The sequence below is a fragment of the Coptis chinensis genome, chromosome 3 (assembly GCF_015680905.1).
Source record: "Coptis chinensis isolate HL-2020 chromosome 3, ASM1568090v1, whole genome shotgun sequence".
In the NCBI taxonomy this organism is placed as follows: domain Eukaryota; kingdom Viridiplantae; phylum Streptophyta; class Magnoliopsida; order Ranunculales; family Ranunculaceae; genus Coptis; species Coptis chinensis.
This window is the reverse complement of record NC_141458.1, coordinates 15,246,634-15,265,091: the sequence shown is the minus strand read 5'-3', so window position 1 is coordinate 15,265,091 and position 18,458 is coordinate 15,246,634. Positions and strand designations below refer to the sequence as shown.

At 38.1% G+C, this 18,458-nt stretch overlaps 1 protein-coding gene and 2 long non-coding RNA genes across 3 annotated transcripts; 1 reads left to right on the top strand and 2 right to left on the bottom strand.

Moving 5' to 3' along the window:
• The first annotated feature begins 1,638 nt into the window (after positions 1-1,638).
• Positions 1,639-6,791, top strand: GOS11 (golgi snare 11). Its single transcript, XM_086600731.1, has 5 exons — positions 1,639-1,884; positions 1,965-2,192; positions 2,277-2,444; positions 6,342-6,455; positions 6,567-6,791. The coding sequence occupies exons 1-5, from the start codon at positions 1,846-1,848 to the stop codon at positions 6,678-6,680; spliced, it is 663 nt and encodes a 220-aa protein (XP_086456857.1). The 5' UTR covers positions 1,639-1,845; the 3' UTR covers positions 6,681-6,791.
• Positions 2,438-6,327, bottom strand: LOC147508160 (uncharacterized). The gene is made up of 2 exons (XR_015217945.1): positions 2,643-6,327; positions 2,438-2,612 (listed from the first exon to the last, which is right to left on the bottom strand). It is a non-coding gene; the product is annotated as an uncharacterized LOC147508160 (long non-coding RNA).
• A 1,365-nt stretch (positions 6,792-8,156) lies between the features above and the next one.
• On the bottom strand, positions 8,157-9,076 carry LOC147508158 (uncharacterized). Its single transcript, XR_015217944.1, has 2 exons — positions 9,041-9,076; positions 8,157-8,757 (listed from the first exon to the last, which is right to left on the bottom strand). It is a non-coding gene; the product is annotated as an uncharacterized LOC147508158 (long non-coding RNA).
• Between the last annotated feature and the right edge of the window lie 9,382 nt (positions 9,077-18,458).

Genomic DNA, 18,458 nt, shown 5'->3' with positions numbered 1-18,458 from the left:
AAGTTTGTGGTACTAAATAGTTAAAAACTCTTTCACGTGCTTAATCACGTGATCTCATTAAACTAAAATCAAAGAATGAGATTAAAAGTTGAAAAATCATAAAATTGGAGCAAATTGATTCATACATATAACCCTAAAAAAAGTATATTTGTATTATAAAAAAGTTCATAGTACTAAATAGTTATAAACTCATTAATCTTCAGATCTTATCATCGCCCTTAATCTTTCCATCAATTAAATAGTTATAAACATTGTATTTAGCGCATGACTTGATCCCTTACATTTCTTCCTCAGTTCGAATGTCATATTCATTGTCTTTGTTCTAAAGTGCATAACAATGATAAACAACTTAAATTAAGCTAAATATGACATGTATAACATAAAGATACTAAAACCAATAAAAAAAAAATGAGTCAACACCAAAAGCTTCCTTGTTTTTTTAAAAAGGAAGATCAAAATGATAGTAATTGAGCTAACAAGTATGATCGATGATCGATTAGATTACACAATATTAAACACAACATCCATTCATATTCATATTTCATCAAAAAGGTATGCACAGTTATAATTGCATATCTTTATAATCCAACTATTCTAACAACTTTAAACAATTAAATTTTTAAAGAAACTAGTGAAATATATAAGCTAAAGTAAGAAGATATATAACACAAAAAAAAAGAGTAAATAAACCTTTGAATCTCAACCAACAAAAAAAGAATGAATAAAAAAAAATTTCAAAATCACCAATGAAGGATAAAAAACTATTATGGATAGTTGATGACTGAAATTTAGAAGAATCGCTTGAACAATTTCAGTCTTCATGCAATCCAACAGAAAAATATCTTAAACCACAAAGTTGCTCAATCTATTTCCTTTGATCCCTTTTTAGTTTAAAATACTTATACACCATAATCTCTCTCGCTCTATATCTTTCTAAAATTTGATCCCTTAGGGTTTCCAATTGGAAAAAAAAAAAAAAAAAAGTCAAGTCAACACTGACATGTCCTTATTAATGATAACAAATAGAAAACATGTTGTTTTTTTAATGATTATAAACTAATAATTTGTGAATGATTTGAAAATCCGACTGGTCTAAATAATAAAAATCTAAAAACTTTTATTATACAAGCTAGATAAAGTTTAATATATAATTTTATTTGAAAAAAATAAAAAAAAAAAAATAAAATCCTAAACCCAAAAGCTAAAATGAAGATGTTATCAAACTAATTTCTTTAAAATAGCTGATCTCTTAGTTTCTAAAACTTATGAACTATAAATAATCAGAGCCACCATTAACATATTAGATTTATTTTTAATAAAATTATATTCCACCACTAAAATTTCTACCGAGATTCATACAATTTATAAACTGACTTTAAAATAGGTAAATTAATGGCGAAAGCGCCATATTTAATATTGATCACAATATTGGTTATATTTGGTGGGATGGCGCACCATAGACTTTGCCCCTAACGGCCTAAAGTATACTATCTAAACTTGAACCAGAGTTGGACCTAAAGTTTTTCCGAAGCCCAACCCAATGAATGATCCAAATCAAAGGGTAACTGGGCTGGGTTTACGACGACCCTGGCCCAACATCAAACAGATACAACTATGCAATGCGTAATTGCGTAGTACTCACTTTTTTAGACTAGCTAAATTAAAAGGAACACCCGAAGCATCGATCCTCGTCAACCAAACTCCAATCTTCTCTCTCTCTCTCCTCTGCAAATAAAATTTCAATCCCGGGAAATATTTTCCCTCAGAGGAGAAGACTTTTAGAGAGAGAAGAAAAAATAACTTCTACAACATTCAGTTACATAAAAATAGCGTCTTTATTTCTCTATGGATCTGCCGAGTTCGTGGGACGCGTTACGAAATCAGGTTCCAATTTTCCTTTATTATTATTCAGAATTATTACATCATGATCTGGCTACTTATTATTATTTTATTTTTGTTGTTAGGCACGGAAACTCGAGGCACAGTTAGATGAGCAAATGAATTCATATAGAAAATTCGTTGCATCAAAAGTTGATGGTACAGAGAGTGAAGTTGAAGCTGGAATAGATCGGTTAATTAAACAGCTTCAACTTGTCATTTCTCAAATGCAATCTTGGGTTTCAGCAGCAGGCTCTGAAGTTTTTTCTCATACAGTTACTCGTCATCAAGAAATTTTACAAGATCTCGCTCAGGTATATCCCATTTGTTATTAAACTTGTTTGATGTTTAAGTGGTAATGTGATGTTTTTTTTTTTTTTTTTTGGGTTGAAGTGCAGGAGTTTCATCGGCTCCGGTCTAGTCTACGAGCTAAGCAAGAACATGCTTCACTACTACAGGATTTTATGGAATTTGATCGGTCCAGATTAGATTTGGAAGATGGGGGTGGTTCGGTAGAGCAAGCTCTTCTTAAAGAGCATGCTTCGATTAGTAGAACTACTGGACAGGTAACACTTTGAATACTTACTACCTTGGTATTAGGTTTATTGCATCTCATGGCATGCTATGCATTATTGATTATCAAGTGCTTGTGATGACCTAAAACATATAAGAAAGGAACGGTTAGGAATTGAGTAACATTTTCATAGATGATCTGCATTGGAGGAGGCGAACACCTTCACTCCTCCCCATTGCCACAATGCCACCTTCACTCCTCCCCATTGCTTGCTTACTTTCACTAGTGGATATCCAGCATATATTTTCTAAATTTATCATGTACTTCACCTATTATTAGTCAATGCTTAATTGGCATTCATGTTTTATATTTTCAGTTAAATCCTATTCGACTCTTCAAACATCACTATCTCGTTCTTATTATTGTCTGACATGATTTGGAACACTCGTCTCTCTCTCTCCGCTACTGATACATGTATCGAGTCAACATCACTTAGCTTCCCACATTATACCCTGTCTTAACTATTTGCTGCGTCTTCAAGGAGAAAACATAATTCTGTAAGTTTCATCATGTTTGTAGCTAGAAAATATCAAGTTTCTTGTCTTCTGCCTCCTGGATTGGACCACTTCTTTGAGAAAGCCGTATAACCAAACTTCTTGAAACCTGTGATTGACATGTGAAACTTATGCCTTCTTACCTCTCCATTTATGGTTCTATTTTTATTTATTTTTTACTTCGGTGACGGAGCTGAAAAGATTATTAAGAGTGCATATGAGGAGGTTTTAGTCTCTGAATTTCATGTGGACGTGGATGTGCCAATAAAAAGAGAATAAAAATACCAAGAAAGCAATGTACTGGTTTTGTATACTAGGAACCTGGTTTTGACTAGACATAAAATATTGTTTGGGAGGTGTCTTTGGGATTTGATGATCAGCATGCTCATAATGGAAGAGAGAGATATGAATAGGGGAAAAAGTGGGGTCCAATATGTCTTCTGAGATTGGATATTGGATAATGAGCATTTTCTTCAGTGGAAGAGTAGAAGACAGATATACATGGAAATTGTTAGTTCCACAACAAATCTCTTCTTTGGCAGTATATTGTACTACTGTTTGCAAGACCCTTTTAATTGTATTAATAAACTCTAACCAGCATTTTCACCAAGGCAAGTTTTTGTATTGATATGTGGAGGGAAACAGCAGTTATTGTGAGGAAGCGTCAGAATGTACTAGATTGGTGAGGAAACGTGTTTCTCACACAAGCATGTTAAAGGGTGGGTGTACAGCTCTGACTTACCTGTCTTGAATGCTTGGGGCATCAACCCTAGATTAGGAAAAAGAATCACGATCAAAGAATGCATATGGTAACCCCCTGACCATGGGATTGTCAAATATTAACTGCGATCGGGCTTCCTTAGGAAACCTAGGTCAGGCTGGCTTGGGGATTCAGAAAATCAAGTGTTACTTGATGTGGCCAAAGGCATAGGAGTGGAGACTAACTACACTGCAGAATGTCAAGCCATAATGGAGTGCGTTGAGATAGCAGTCACTAGAAGATGGACTTCTCGCTGAATTGAGTCAGATTGAAGTGCATCCATAACTGCATTTTGTACTAATTAGTTGCCATGGAGGATTAAAGCAAGATGGAACTGAGTCGAAGATAAGCTAGTCAGTGTTCTTATGACTGCAACCTGGAGGGAAGTAAATTTCGCTCTAGACCAAGCAAGTTTGTGGGAACCTTGAGTGTTGATGAGAAAATCCTGTATGAGGGAAGATCACCATGGATTAATGGATGCGAAGTTGTCTACATGTCTTACTTTAAATTTGACTAGGATCGTTAGGACCATTAGGAGGAGGCTTTGGCCTGCCTTTAAGCTTCAAACACTCTTATTTTCTTCTTTTTCCCCCTTCTCTTCTTATTCATTAATACAATTCTTCTTACCAAGCAAAAATAAAAATAAAAATAAAAATCAGTAAGTGCGTGTTCAAGGAGGGTAATCAGATTGCTTGAAATTACAGAAGCTAATATTACTGAAATTCTTTCCAAATTAGAAAGAAAATTAGAAAGAAAAAAGACGACAAGAAAGAGGGGTGGGGGAGGACAATGTATCCATGATATATCCTCTCTTTTTTTTGTCCTTTATGAAAAAAATCTTATGTAATGTTTTAGGTGCAATCTTCAAAGAGTTTGTTTGGGATTTTTTAATGCATGTTTAGCCTTTTTTTCCTAGGTCGTTATTGATTTCCTTTTCCCAACATTTGGTGTTGGCTATTGGAAGAGGAAATGAGGAATCGAGATCAAAGAACTCAGTGATGTGTTTTCCAAAGTACAATGAAGGTGTAAACCAGGGGATGCGTATTGTACTGTTCATATCTTTAACAATCAATTGTCTCAAAAGATTGTAACTGTACCAAAATTTGAGTCTTTTAGGCTCATGTCAAACTAAAATTTGGAAGGGATTAATTTAAGATTTAAAACTTTTGAAACTACTTTAGAGTCCTAGCTTTTCAAAGTTGATGGATAGACATAGTATACTAGTGCAACTATAGTAGGAAGTCTATTGTTTGTAAGGAGGATGTTTCCCATAAAATAAGGTGACTTTTTGAAGTCGTAGTGAACTTAAGTGTATGTGATTGGTGTACTGTTGACCTTCTGTCAATTTTTAGATGATAGCAGGGACAAGTATGGTTCTTGGGGGAGTGGCTGGAAAGAGATTAGGATAATGATATGAACTGGTGGTAAGCGTGGCATGGGTTAGAACAAGTGAATTTGATAGGCTTGCCAATCAAAAAATATTTGAGATTGTGATGGTAATTTTCCTTATAAATGGTTGTGGGCCCTTCAATTCCGTATAGAGTGGCTTTCTTCTCTTGGTCGGCATATCTGAGATATCAAGATTTTATGTGTAATTGTGATACTTTAGTGTTGTACGTCACTTCTTGTAATTGGCTTGTTCTTTTGGGATTGTAATTAGCTAATGCCAGCTTCTTGCTAAGGTGTGGAGCTACTCTTGTAACAACTTTACGGGAATTAATATACATTTTATTGATATTAAAAAAAAAGAAGGTGATGAATGATGAGAAATCCAGTTGAGATGGTTAGGTCTGGTGCAACTTTAGACCATTTACAACCCAATCAGAAGGCATATATGGGGTTGAAGGATCTGTAAGAACACTTGGTTGTCAGAAGTTATGTGTTTGCAATAAGTATATAGTATATACTCATTTCCCGAAGTTTTAGAATGTGTCTCACATGGGAAATCTCTAAAATCTATCAGTCATCTTAGACCTATTATTGTTAAGATGGAGCAGTTCCCAATTAACTTGTCCTCTGCAATTACAAAATTTCTAAATGAAAATGCAGACTCTGTCCAGAAAAAGTAACTATTCAAATCAGAACCCCTGTTCCCTTCTATCTCAGCAATAACTGACAAATTCACAAACTGCACCTTTACAGTCAGAATATTGGTCCTGGAATTTAACAGGAAAATGTTTCCAAATGCTCTTTTCTTATCTTTGGTCTTTCATCTTTTTATCTTTCTCTTCTGGCCAGCTAGCTTAGTTGGTGAAACCTTTAAGTGATGATACAAGATGTCTGCGGTTCAAACCCCACCAACATTATTGAGTTACTTATATCATTAAAAACAGGCTTGCCAATAAATAAATAAAAGAAAAGCAAATTTACATTCTTTTTCTATGAATGACTTAAAAAGCTATGGAGCATGAAGACCTAGTCTTCAAGATGACCTTAATACATGGAGGCGTTGCTTGTCAAATACCTATTTATGCCCCATAATTTGTGTATATAAACTTCACATTTTGTTTATTTAGGGTATTTTCTGATTGGGTAGTATGAATCTGTATTTTATGAGAGCCGACTTTTATTATGGTTGCCTTGCATCTCCAATGGAAATTAACAGAGTTTCCTCTTACTTGGCCTGCTTATTCAGATGGACAATGTGGTTTCTCAAGCACAAGCTACCTTGGGCACACTTGTATTCCAACGTTCAACATTTGGAGGCATCAATTCAAAGATCAGCAATATCAGCAGCCGTCTTCCAACAGTATGTACAAGATGACTTTCCCTGGTTGTTTAGCATATACTTGATGTAGGATTACAAAGAAAGATTCCATATTTTTAATGATTATTGTACTCTTTTTAATAAATGGTGCAGGTAAATCACCTTCTCTCATCAATAAAGAGGAAAAAATCTATGGATACTATCATACTATCCCTTGTTGCATCTGTGTGCACCTTCCTTATTCTGATTTACTGGTTATCCAAATAGAAGGTAATGTGTGTTTCGGGTGTAACATTTTGTCATGATATTTTTGTCCCAAGTATAATGTTAGTAAAGACATATTTCGTGAAGGATATCATAGTTAAAATTTTGGCATCACACTGAAACCATCTCAAACCTAGTAGGTGTGACGTTTTGTCAATTTAAGTAATTATTTTAAGATCGAATTCGTGAATGATAGGCGTATAACACAGCTGATGGGATCCCAAGGTTTTGACCAAGTCAAAATAATTTCCAATTAGCTAGGCCCATCAGTAGATTGACATTAATCTCTTGGCTACAAGGAGAAAATTGAAGATAGCATGGATCTAGAAAATTGAATTCTAGAAGGACCTAAACTTCCTGGCTCCTACTAAAGCCGTAAATCCACCAAAGCCTCGTCCTTTAAGGAGGCGTTAGCGTTACTGTGTAAATCTCTTTATTTATCATTGACCGAGTTTGCTTTAAAATGATTTCATAACAAATTACACGTAGGAAATCTAGCATGCAAATGTGGCATATTCACGTGGTATCACGGGATATCACGTGAACCCAATGTAATGTGTCCTAAATCATGCCTAAGTTATAGACTTATGAATAATTGATCCTTGTCTTATTGAGTAATAATGGATTATTAGACATGACAATGAGATAACGACAACTGAGTTCTTGTTTGAGAGATGAGTCGAAAAAGTTATAGATAGATGGTTTTGAGGGAAACCATTACTGGAATGGGAGAGAGTTTACTGTTACTGGTAGAAATGCAACTTGTCCTTATTCTCGACTGGTTGAAATTGTTCCTTTGAATGCGTGTGTAGTTTGATTGACACATCAACCATTTACAGGGTAGGCTGTGTGTGTGCGTGTGTTTTTTTTGATGTAGACGGTCATGTCAAACCGCACATTACTTCGCACCAGGCAACGGTATAAAATCGCTGGTTTCTAATTTTCTATCCTTACGAGTTACAAGACCTATTTCGTGATATAACTTATCAGGTCGTTACAACCTTTGATAAGCATTTTACTGACATAATATGCTATGGGTTTGGAAGCTGCTCGTAACAATATCTGACTTTCAGAGTTTGGACCATAGACATATATTCACTGATCGCTTGGAATTTAAATAAAAGTTTTGGTTTTATCCTACCCTATGGAAAAGTGCCTCAAAAGTGTTGAATTATTACAAAATTTCGGTTTCACTGTTGCCCCCTTATTTGCCGGCAGCCTGGCAACATACTCTATAAAGCTTCAATGGGAGCTTAAAAACCAAAAATTAAAATTAGAATTAAAATGAAATAATACAAATCGACTGTTGCTTGTCAATATGACACCATTAATGAACTTACTGTTTGGTCCTTCCCGACCCCCTTGGGAAAATATAGGGGTTTTTTAGATTTACCCTCATCACCAGGAATTTGAGTGAGAGTGAGCCACCAACAACAAAGCATACAAAATAAATAAATAAATAAAATTTTTAACTAATAATTCAAACCAAAACAAATATATTTCGAACATCAAAAATCATATAAACAGATTGCACGATGGATAGAATATTTTAGTGTTCTTTGAGGCTTGCTCAGGTTAGTTCTTTGGATACACTGGATCATGTTCGGTGTAAGCACCACACAAGTCAGAATTAGAAAAGGTGGGAGGACGGCATAACAAACTAAATTCGAAACTACAACGACTTAGCCTACTGCAAAAACTTGTGACGTCCTGATTTATCTCCCCATAACAATTTTCATTAGCTGCCTGTAAGGTAAGGCTGGTTAGCCAACTGGCTTGGTTCCCCTCTTAAAATCCGACTTTTTTCCTCTCTTTTTTGAGTAATAGTCACATTGTTGATAAATTCTTTGACAATCAAACACACAAGATCTTAAAACTAAGTAATTGTCTTGCAGACGCTAATATTGAACTCACTATAGGCCTAATATCTAGCCAGGTTAATAGCAGTTGGTCTCCTTCAAACGCCACATCCAAATAGCAAATCGGCGGGCCACTTCAGTTGCTAGTTATGGCACCTTAGCACCTGCTACTTTCATACATTCTGTCTGAACTTTTTGCAACAATCCACAGTTTCGATTACCTGAAGAATTTTTAGTGACAAAAATTAATATTGATCCACCTTGGTAGAGCTAATAGGATGGAAACGTTACTTGATAATGAAGTCTTTGTGGACAAATGCACAATAGGTGAAACAAAATCTTGTGGTTAGCTGATATAGGAGAGTTTATGGTCTTTATCCAATTGAATTCAACCATTGTAATATAGGGATTATAGGTTATCTGGGCTTTATTCATAGCAAAAAGACTGAATTGAAAGCTCAACTCGTAGAAAACTAAAAGAGAGAAGGAGGAGAAGTGGGGTACCTGTAACGTGTGGGTTACTTGTTCAATTTTTTTTTTTTTTTTTTGGTTCGATTAAGTGATTGTTGATAACAAAGAAAGTTGAGGTATGCCAGGTGTACCCTGCCCCCTGTTCCCCCCAGACTAACTCACCATCATAGCTAGTTATCTTTGACCGTTACTGAAATGTCACAAATACCCTTGTCATTGCAAACTACTAAAATAACCCTTAACTTCCCAATTGACCCATTTTTGTTGGTACTATCCCTATGGGCACAACCTATTTTGTGTTGGGCGGACCCCAAAAAAAAATATTTTACAAATTTGCCATTGACAAAAAAAATTGTAATTTGTGTTGGGCACCCCCCACCTACATCAAAGGTAACTTGTTGCAACCTCCTATTGCCTTTACCCTTCAAAAAAAAAAATAATAATAATAACACGGGTTGCAACCTCCACTACACCATATATATATTTTTAAAAATGTTGGCTGAAGTAATGAAATTAAGGGTCAATGTAATAATTATCCCATGTAATGAAATCAATTTTTCGTTTGTATTTTTCATTTAATGTAATTTTGATCAAATTTTGTACGTGTATTTGAAAAACAAGCGTTTTAAATATGGATGCTTCAAACAACCTCTTGGTGTCGTTCGAGACCAATATACATGGCATGGCTAGACCGTTTGAAAACTTGCACATTGGAACGACCTCGTGGTGTCATTCGAGACCAATATACACAGCATGGCTAGACCGGTTGTCGTTCGAGACCAATATACACGGCATGGCTAGACCGTTTGAAACCTTGCACATTGGAACGACCTCGTGGTGTCGTTCGAGACCAATATACACGGCATGGCTAGACTGTTTGAAACCTTGGTTGAAACTCGACGCTCGAGACCAATCCCACCTTCCCGGTTGAAACTCTGACAATTACCCTCCCACCTTCCCTTTTTCGCTTTGTATACTCCACTCGTTACCTTTCTTTCAAAGGAATATTCCTTTTTCGGTTGATTCTCCTTTGGTATCTACTGCTTCAGATTCATCGAATTCCCTCCCGAACCAACCACCTTTTGGTAAAAGATCTCGGTTGCATAAGGAACCTATTTCTATTTAGAAAAACGGTTGTTTCCAAGTCGAGTGATCCTAGACAGACCCAACCCTTCTTTGGAGGAAAAGAATTGAAACCTAGAAGAATTAGTTTGGGCTGAAAGCCCTTCCTACCTCCTTGGAATAGGCTGTTATTTCCTCTGTTGTTGAATCGGTTCATGCCACCCTTCCCCGTGGCATTGGCTTTGATTGCCCCTACTCTTCTCTTGTCCTCAACCCTTGAAAGAAAAGATCAAACTCGTCGAATCAAGGATTAGAATCGTACCTTCAGACAATCTCCGCTCTAGATGGGGAATGAATTCCAAAGACAAAGGTCTTTTTTTTTTATTAAGCGGAATATTCAGCTGTTGCAGTGGCATGTTCTTTAAAAAAACACCTTCATGTCTGAGGTTTCTTGACAAATGAATGGTGATTGTATGCAACAGTTCTTGGTATCAAGTAGCTTCATTCCTGGAACAAACTTTGTACAGACTTAAAAGTGGTTTTTAAGTTTTAAGGATGATACTATGGAACAAATGTAGTACACACTTAATAGTTATCAGTTTGAACTTTATATAGAGATGTGGAGAGAGAGGGTTGTGATTCAATTTCGGTGGTTTGGATTATATATAGGTAGTATTCAAATCTTCTCTGTTTACTTAAAAGTGATTGACATGAATTCGCGGAGACGAAGGGTAAATGGTTATCTCGGGTTTCTTTTTGTTCGGGTTTGGTCACGGGGTCTACCCAAAACTCTCTGTTGCGCCCAACATAAATACAGACCCCAAATTAGGTCGGGGTCTGCCCAACACAAAATGGGGCCTGTCAATAACATGACCCTTTTTGTTTGAGAAAGAAAGGGTTATGAGTCAACATCTCATCATATCTAATCTAACGTTCACAAAATAGAAAATATATATTAAGTTGGAAATTAGACACGCCCCCCTCCCCCAGTTCCAAATCGTCATTATAAATGAACAGTCTCCATAAATGTCTACCAAGCTTAAGAAACACTAATCCATATTATTATTAGCCATTATTTATGTTTAGGGTTTTATAGATCTGCACCCCTATTGTGAAACGAAATTAGAATTACCCCCCCTCCCCAAATTCACACACCGTAAAATGTCTCTGTTATCTCATGGTGAAATGTCTTAAATACCCTTGCGTGTGTAAAATTACCTAAATGTCCCCTTGACTTTAGAAGACCAAGTTTTTTAAAAAAAAAATAGAGCACACGTGTTAGCATCTTATGCACTCTAATCAACGGTCACGATTGCAAGACCAAAAATCATTTAACCAACAGACGATATATTTTAACCAATAGTCATTTTTTGGGCGGGAAAAGGTGAAGTGACTCTAGCAAAAGTGTTTGTGTGGATTCATGCTGTTTGATTGTGGATTCATGGTGTTTTACTGTTAGTCTTCATAACAAAGTGGTATTCGTTGTTATTTTGAACTGTTGAGTGGTGTCACGCGCCGAGACCCCAGCACACATCCCAAGGACGAAGAGTGAATCTCGAGGCTGACACCATCACAATTCTACCGAAATTTCGGCAGAGTTTCCTTTGTTTAATCAACATTCGTAAACCCTAAAACCTGTCATAAACCTGTCATAAACCTGTACATTTCATAATAGCCTTCCAACAACCATATATACACAACCCAACCTTCTAAACAACATTATATACATCCACCCACTGTTTAAGTGTAACTGCTACTCGAATACATCAAATAAATACATCAAAATGAGCGGAGCTCTATATATATACAACCACAATGACTAGACTATCTCTATACAACCAAAAGTATAAACTTGACTCTGTCCTCGTCAAGCATAAGGAAATCCTCCCAAATCACCATAACCTTCATCACTAGGGTTAGGAAAAACCTCCTCCACAACTGGCTCGTCTGAAATGTTAAGTAGGATGAGCAAACAACTATGCCCAGTAGAAACGCACATAACCAATAAATAGTCTACTTATAGAAAGCATTTAAAACATGCAGGGTTTCTATAATAGTATTCAAATATTGTGACTATGTATATATACATCACTAACTAGCGTAAAATCATCTCGACATGCTTCATTGATATACAAAATAGAGTTTTCACAATCATCATACAACTATTGTGGCGCTGCATCCTATTAGAATGGTGAGGGGCATTGCGTACGGTACTCGGCCCGATCCACAGGGCAATCTCGGTTCAAGACTTTCCCAAGGTGAACCATGCACCGTTGTTTTCCGATTTTACCCGGAGCTGAAATGCCGTTGTTGTTGTTCGCATTACACAAAAATCCCCAAAGCTTTTAGGGCTCGGGTGGGCCCCCAAACCACGACCCCATACGGGCGTCACCTAACTTACGGTGGTCAACCGCTCGACGACCGCAGACCGCCGGGATCCTAACACACATCCGGTGAGTGGACTAAACTCTCACTCCTCGCGTCTAAACCTCATCGAGGTAGCATGTAACCCCACACAAGCTAATCACCATACAGCGTGACACGCACAAGCATGGTTATCTAGAAAAGTAGAAAAGGAATTTCCGGACTACATCCAATGATGCATCCCTTTAAAGGTGGCCCACCACCTCGAAGGTGTACACCACAATTGGAATCCTAGAAATGAATCACGTCCTCCGAATTTCGACAACAGTTCCTTCTTTATAGGAATTCACAATTCTTTTCTAAATCCCCTCGTGATAAGCATAGTAATATCTATATATATACTTTGATTACCGATTGTTTTCAAATACTCTATTTACATATTTAGTTTTTCTTTTTTAAAACTGTTGGTTCTTTATGTGTGAGTTCCTGGATTTCCCACCATTGAGTAAAAACAACCTATGACTCCCAAACGGGTCAGTCATAGTAAATAACAACCGATGATTCCCAAACGGCGAATCATCGTAAATAACCACGAAACTCTATCCTGGGGACAATCCAGAACCTCACACATATTTACAAACAACCCGGGTAATCCTCACCCGCATACAAAATCCATCTCTCTGCTCACTCATCGAGACAAGAGATCTGCGAACCCTTCCCAAAACCAGTTTTTCTTTTAAAACTAAGAAAGCAAATCTCCGCTACCCCGATTTTACCAAAAAACCATTTCACACGAAAGCTATCTATATATACAGTTTATATCGAGGAAATACAGTGCAAAACATGAATATCATATATACATGCATGGTTGATAAGCAACTATCTATTTCCTATTTAAACAATTCAAATCATGCATGAAAATAAGCAGACTATATATTGGTATGTAGGTTCCTACCTTAGCAAGCTCCTTCTCCTCAAGCCCACTTAACCAAATCGAGCCCGCTTAACCGAATCAACTCGAATTCACTCCTATAACAGCATATACATATACGTCGGTTGTTAGAATTGATCGAATAACGAGGAAATTCTTAACTAGTGTAAGCCGAGAAGAAATCTCGACATTAAGAATTGGGTTTCGGATAAATTTTCATCTAACTACCGTTAACAGAGCTACAGGCCATTTCTGGCATTGTTCCTCTGACAGGGCTCTGTAGTCATTTACAGCTACTGTAGGACCGCACGTCAATGTCAATCATATCTATCAATCCCCCTAACTATTATGATTTTTCCCAACTCTAACTACAACAAATTCCACTCTTCAATTCACATTTAATCCAATACTACTAAGTGGGTGTTCTTTCTCACTCATTCGATACTCAACGTGATCTTAAACAAGTGTGAACTAGCATCAATGCTCTAAAATAGATTGAATATTTAAAATTCTTACCGAGTCAACCGATCCCTCCTTAGTTTTCGGCTCCACCACTATTTCACTCCACTCTAGCTCCTCCAAACTGCCACTGCCGACCTTCAACACCCCCAATACAATCCAGGTTATAACCGATATATCCAATTCCATCGAAATTTAAAGCTAATTATCTAGTAGAGACGAATCGCTCCTCCACCTTTCTCTGCGATTTCGCTTTGATACGCCTTCGAATTCACTAGCTTCTCCAATCTCTTCTGACAAATACCACACTCCCGTTAAATATTTCCATCAATACATCACCAGCCTATCAACATCGAGTTTAAACTTGTTGATTGAGGCAGATTAAACTCACCCGGCGGGGCAGTACAACGAAATTCATCGACCTTTCGCGAATCCCGAATTCCAAGAATTTTCAAGCTTCACACTTGATTTGAGTGCTACTAAGGATGGGTGTTGGAATTCTTGGGTTGAATCGGTTGAATTTGAGGAGGAGGAAGTTTTCTCCCTAGGTTTTCAGTATTGCGAATTTGGGGAAGAAGAGGTGCGATTTTCTGTTTTCACATTTTGGTTTTGGGCCTATTTTTGGTTTAGTGCGATACGGTCAAGGCCCAAGCCCAATATGACCCAATTGGGCTTAAGTCCTAATACTCCTAACCACCAACTCGCTTTGACGCCGGCGTCGTAATCATTTTTCCGCCCATCCCGCTAAATTTAATCTTCTATATTCTATCTCACCGCAGCTATAACAATAACCCCACTCATGCGTGTAAGCCGTTTTCGTGACGCCGCGCGCGAAAAAATCGGCATTCTCAAATTTTTAGCATATGGTCGCTTACCTAACGTGACTTATGAGTCGGAGTTAAGTTCGATGAAGTTACGACGCTTTGAAATATAACCCCCTACGACCAATTTACATAAATGACCCTAGATTTATTATGAAATTTACAAAAATACCCTTAACAAGAATTTGAGTTTTTACATCCTACCCTCCTTAAAGAAAATTTAGGCCCTCGAAATTAAATCATACCTTAGTTCTCGAACAATTCGATATTGTTGCCTCATATCATTTCTTTCTCCCATGTTGCTTCCTCTACATTGTGATTTCTCCACAAGACCTTTACCAACGGAATGACCTTTGACCGCAATCTCTTTTCTCTCGCATCTAGAATCTGAACTGGCCCTTCCGGATAGGTAATGTCTTCTTCCAACTCCAACGATTCCAAATCAACAATATGTAGTGGATCCGGCTCATACTTGCGTAGCATCGAGATATGGAACACGTTATGGACACGTGATAGCCTTTTCTCGTAGCTCGAGCTTATAAGCTAGCTCGGAGATCTTCTGAATAATCGAATGGTCCCACATATCTAGGTGCAAGTTTACCTTTCATTCAACCTCTCAATTCCCTTCTTCGGATACTTTCGTAAATACTCGTCAGCCTTCATAAAATTCCAAGGGACGCTTCACGCCTATCTCAGATAGCTTTTCTCGACTTCACGGGGCTGTGAGCAACCGATTCCATTATCACTCTAATCTTCTGGTGTGTCACTAACCATCTCTCGGCCCCAACATAATACTATCTCCGGTTTCAGTCCGGAGAGAGGTGTTCGCAAGGTCCGCCATACAACGCTTCAACGGTGTCATACCAATACTAGATTGGTAACTGTTGTTGTAAGCAAACTCGCCAATGCCAAATGAGTCTTCCAACTACCCCCAAAATCAAGCACGCAAGCCCAAGCATATCCTCTATGATTTGGATGACTCTTTCCGATTGCCCATCGGTTATGGATGAAATGTCAGATCTTTGAATTTCAGTTTGGTCCCCAATTCCCTTTGAAGACTTCTCCAAAATGAACCGGTAAATTGAGTACCTCTATCTGAAATTATAGAGAGTGGTGCCCTATGCAACCTCAGTACATCTGACACGTAGATCCTACTTAGCTTTTCAGCAGAGTAAGTAATCTTAACAGTATGAAATGGGCGGACTTGGTCGGATATCAACAATGACCCATATAGAATCCATTCCCTCACTGGTCCTCGGTAACCCGGATACAAAATCCATGGTTATATTCTCCCACTTCCATTCCGGAATCTCCAGAGGTTTAAGAAGACCAGGTGGTCTATGGTGTTCAACTTTCACCTGTTGACATATGGCACACTTCTTAACATATTCCGCAATGTGTCGCTTCATGCCCGGCCACCAAAACTGACGACGCAGATCTCTGTACATTTTGGTACCACCAGGATGAATGGTATACTTCGATCTATGTGCCTCCTTCAAGATATTATTCCGCAAAGAGTGATCAAAAAGGTATCCAAATTCTTCCTCCGAATCGATGCTTCCCTCTCGGATTTTCCCAATCAACATCCTCGGCAAGATTATTCACATATCCTTGGTACCTAGGTCCATCCCTCGATGTATTCTCATTCACAATCTCTTGAACCAAGGTGTTTTCTGCCATCACCGTCATCCCATCTAAATAACAGCACTTCCGAGAATCTCCACTTCCATTTCCGTGATTTCAAAACCATAAAAGCAAGCAGATTCCAAAGAATTGCCGCTCGCCTTCATCATCATCCGAAAGCACAAACATGTTCTCGCTTCCTACTCAATGCATCGGCAACTACATTTGCTTTTACCCGGATGGTATTGCAATGTAAATGTATAGTCCTCCATGTACTCCACCCATCTCCTCCTCCTCATATTCAAATCTTTCTCATGAGAACAAGTACTTGAGACTCTTGTGATCGAGAATATCTCAAACTTCTCACCATACACATAATGCCTCCATATCTTTAGAGCATGAATAATCGCCGCTAACTCCAAGTCATGAGTAGGATAATTCTTCTCATGGGCATTCAATTGTCTAGGACGCATACGCTATCACTTGGCCTTCTTGCATTAAGACACATCCTAACCCGTGTTAGAGGCATCGGTATAAATCACATAACTCTTCTCCGATCCGAAATAGTCAAAATCCGCAATCGTTATCAATCGCTTTTAGCTCTTGGAAAGCTTTTCGCGATGCCTCCGTCCATTCAAACTTCACATCCTTCCGTGTCAATCTAGTTAAGGACGACGCTTATGCTAGAGAATCCTTCTACAAAATGACGGTAATACCCTCGCCAATCCCAAGAAACTTCTGATTTCCGTCCGACGCGATCACCGTCCAATTATTCATCAGCCTCTATCTTTGAACGATCAACTTTGATTCCATTCTCCGATACAACATGCCCTAAGAACCTCATTTCATTCAACCAGAACTCACACTTGCTGAACTTGGCATAAAGCTGATGATCAACTAATGTTTGGAAGACAATCCTCAAGTGTTCCTTGTGTTCAAATTTTAGTCTTGGAATAAATCAAGATGTCATCTATGAATACGATAACAAATTGATCTAGGTATTTCCACATCACTCGGTGCATGAGATCCATAAATGCAGCCGGAGCATTGATCAATCCAAATGGTAACACCAAGAACTCAAAATGCCCTAACCGTGTGGAAAAGTCAGTTTCTTCAGATATCTTCTTCTCGAATTCTCATCTGATGGTAGCCTGTTCTGAGATCTATCTTCGAGAAATACTTGGCACCCCTTAACTGATCGAACATGTCATTGATCCTAGGCAACGGATATTTGTTCTTGATGGTCACATTATTCACCGATAATCCACACATACATAATAAAAGACCCATCTTTCTTCTTCACAAACAACACCGGTGCTCCCCGAGGTGATCGGCTTTCCTTTATAAACCCCAATCTTTTCAATTCATCTAATTGGGACTTGAAGTTCTCTCATTTCGAGAGGAGCCATTCGATAAGGAATCATCGAAATAGGCGGCGTTCTTCGGCATTAGATCTATTAAAAATCTATCTCACGCCAGGGAGGCAATCCCGCAATGCATCCGGGAACACCGCCGCAAACTCACTAACTACGTGAACAAGCTCGAAGATTCAACTTCGCCCCGGAGACTAAGACCAGCTAACAATCCGTATCTATCATACTTGAAGTCAGACTTGGCCTTCACCACTCGAGATACCGTATTTCTAATCCCCTCAAACACAACCTCAGGCTGTCCCGGTACTCTAAGCGTCACTGTTTTGGCAAAACAATCTACATGGGCATGATACTTCCCTAACAAATCCATCCCTACGATGATATCGAAATCTTTTAGGTCCATCACCGTTAGATCGACTATCATCTCCCTATCACCTATCTTTATCACACAATGGTGACAAACTTCAAAGAACATAGTTTTCTTTCCTAGAGGAGTAGATAGAATAAGCTTCCTCCCGGTATTAACTACATCCAACCCAAGAATTTCCACCATAGTTTTAGAAATGAAGGAATGAGTAGCACCCGTATCAAACAAGACATGCACCTTATGAGTAAACAGACATATCATACCTTCAACCACTTGATCGGTAGCGCTGATATCTGCCCCCATAGCATTATATACCGTGGGCTCCTCTTGACTGATGCGGGATCCACAACTTCTTCCTATGGCACTAGATAATACACCTTGGCCTGTGGTCTCTGTTCCACCCCTGAAGTGGACTTGGGACAAAACCACTTGATATGCCCAGCTTCACCGC

What these genes read in the sequence shown, in the direction of transcription:
- GOS11 (XM_086600731.1), top strand. Translation starts at nt 1,846, where the DNA reads ATGGATCTGCCGAGTTCGTGGGACGCGTTACGAAATCAG. An exon ending in GGGACGCGTTACGAAATCAG is followed by an intron (nt 1,885 to 1,964) that starts GTTCCAATTTTC and finishes TTTTGTTGTTAG; the next exon opens with GCACGGAAACTCGAGGCACA. An exon ending in TTAGTAGAACTACTGGACAG is followed by an intron (nt 2,445 to 6,341) that starts GTAACACTTTGA and finishes CTGCTTATTCAG; the next exon opens with ATGGACAATGTGGTTTCTCA.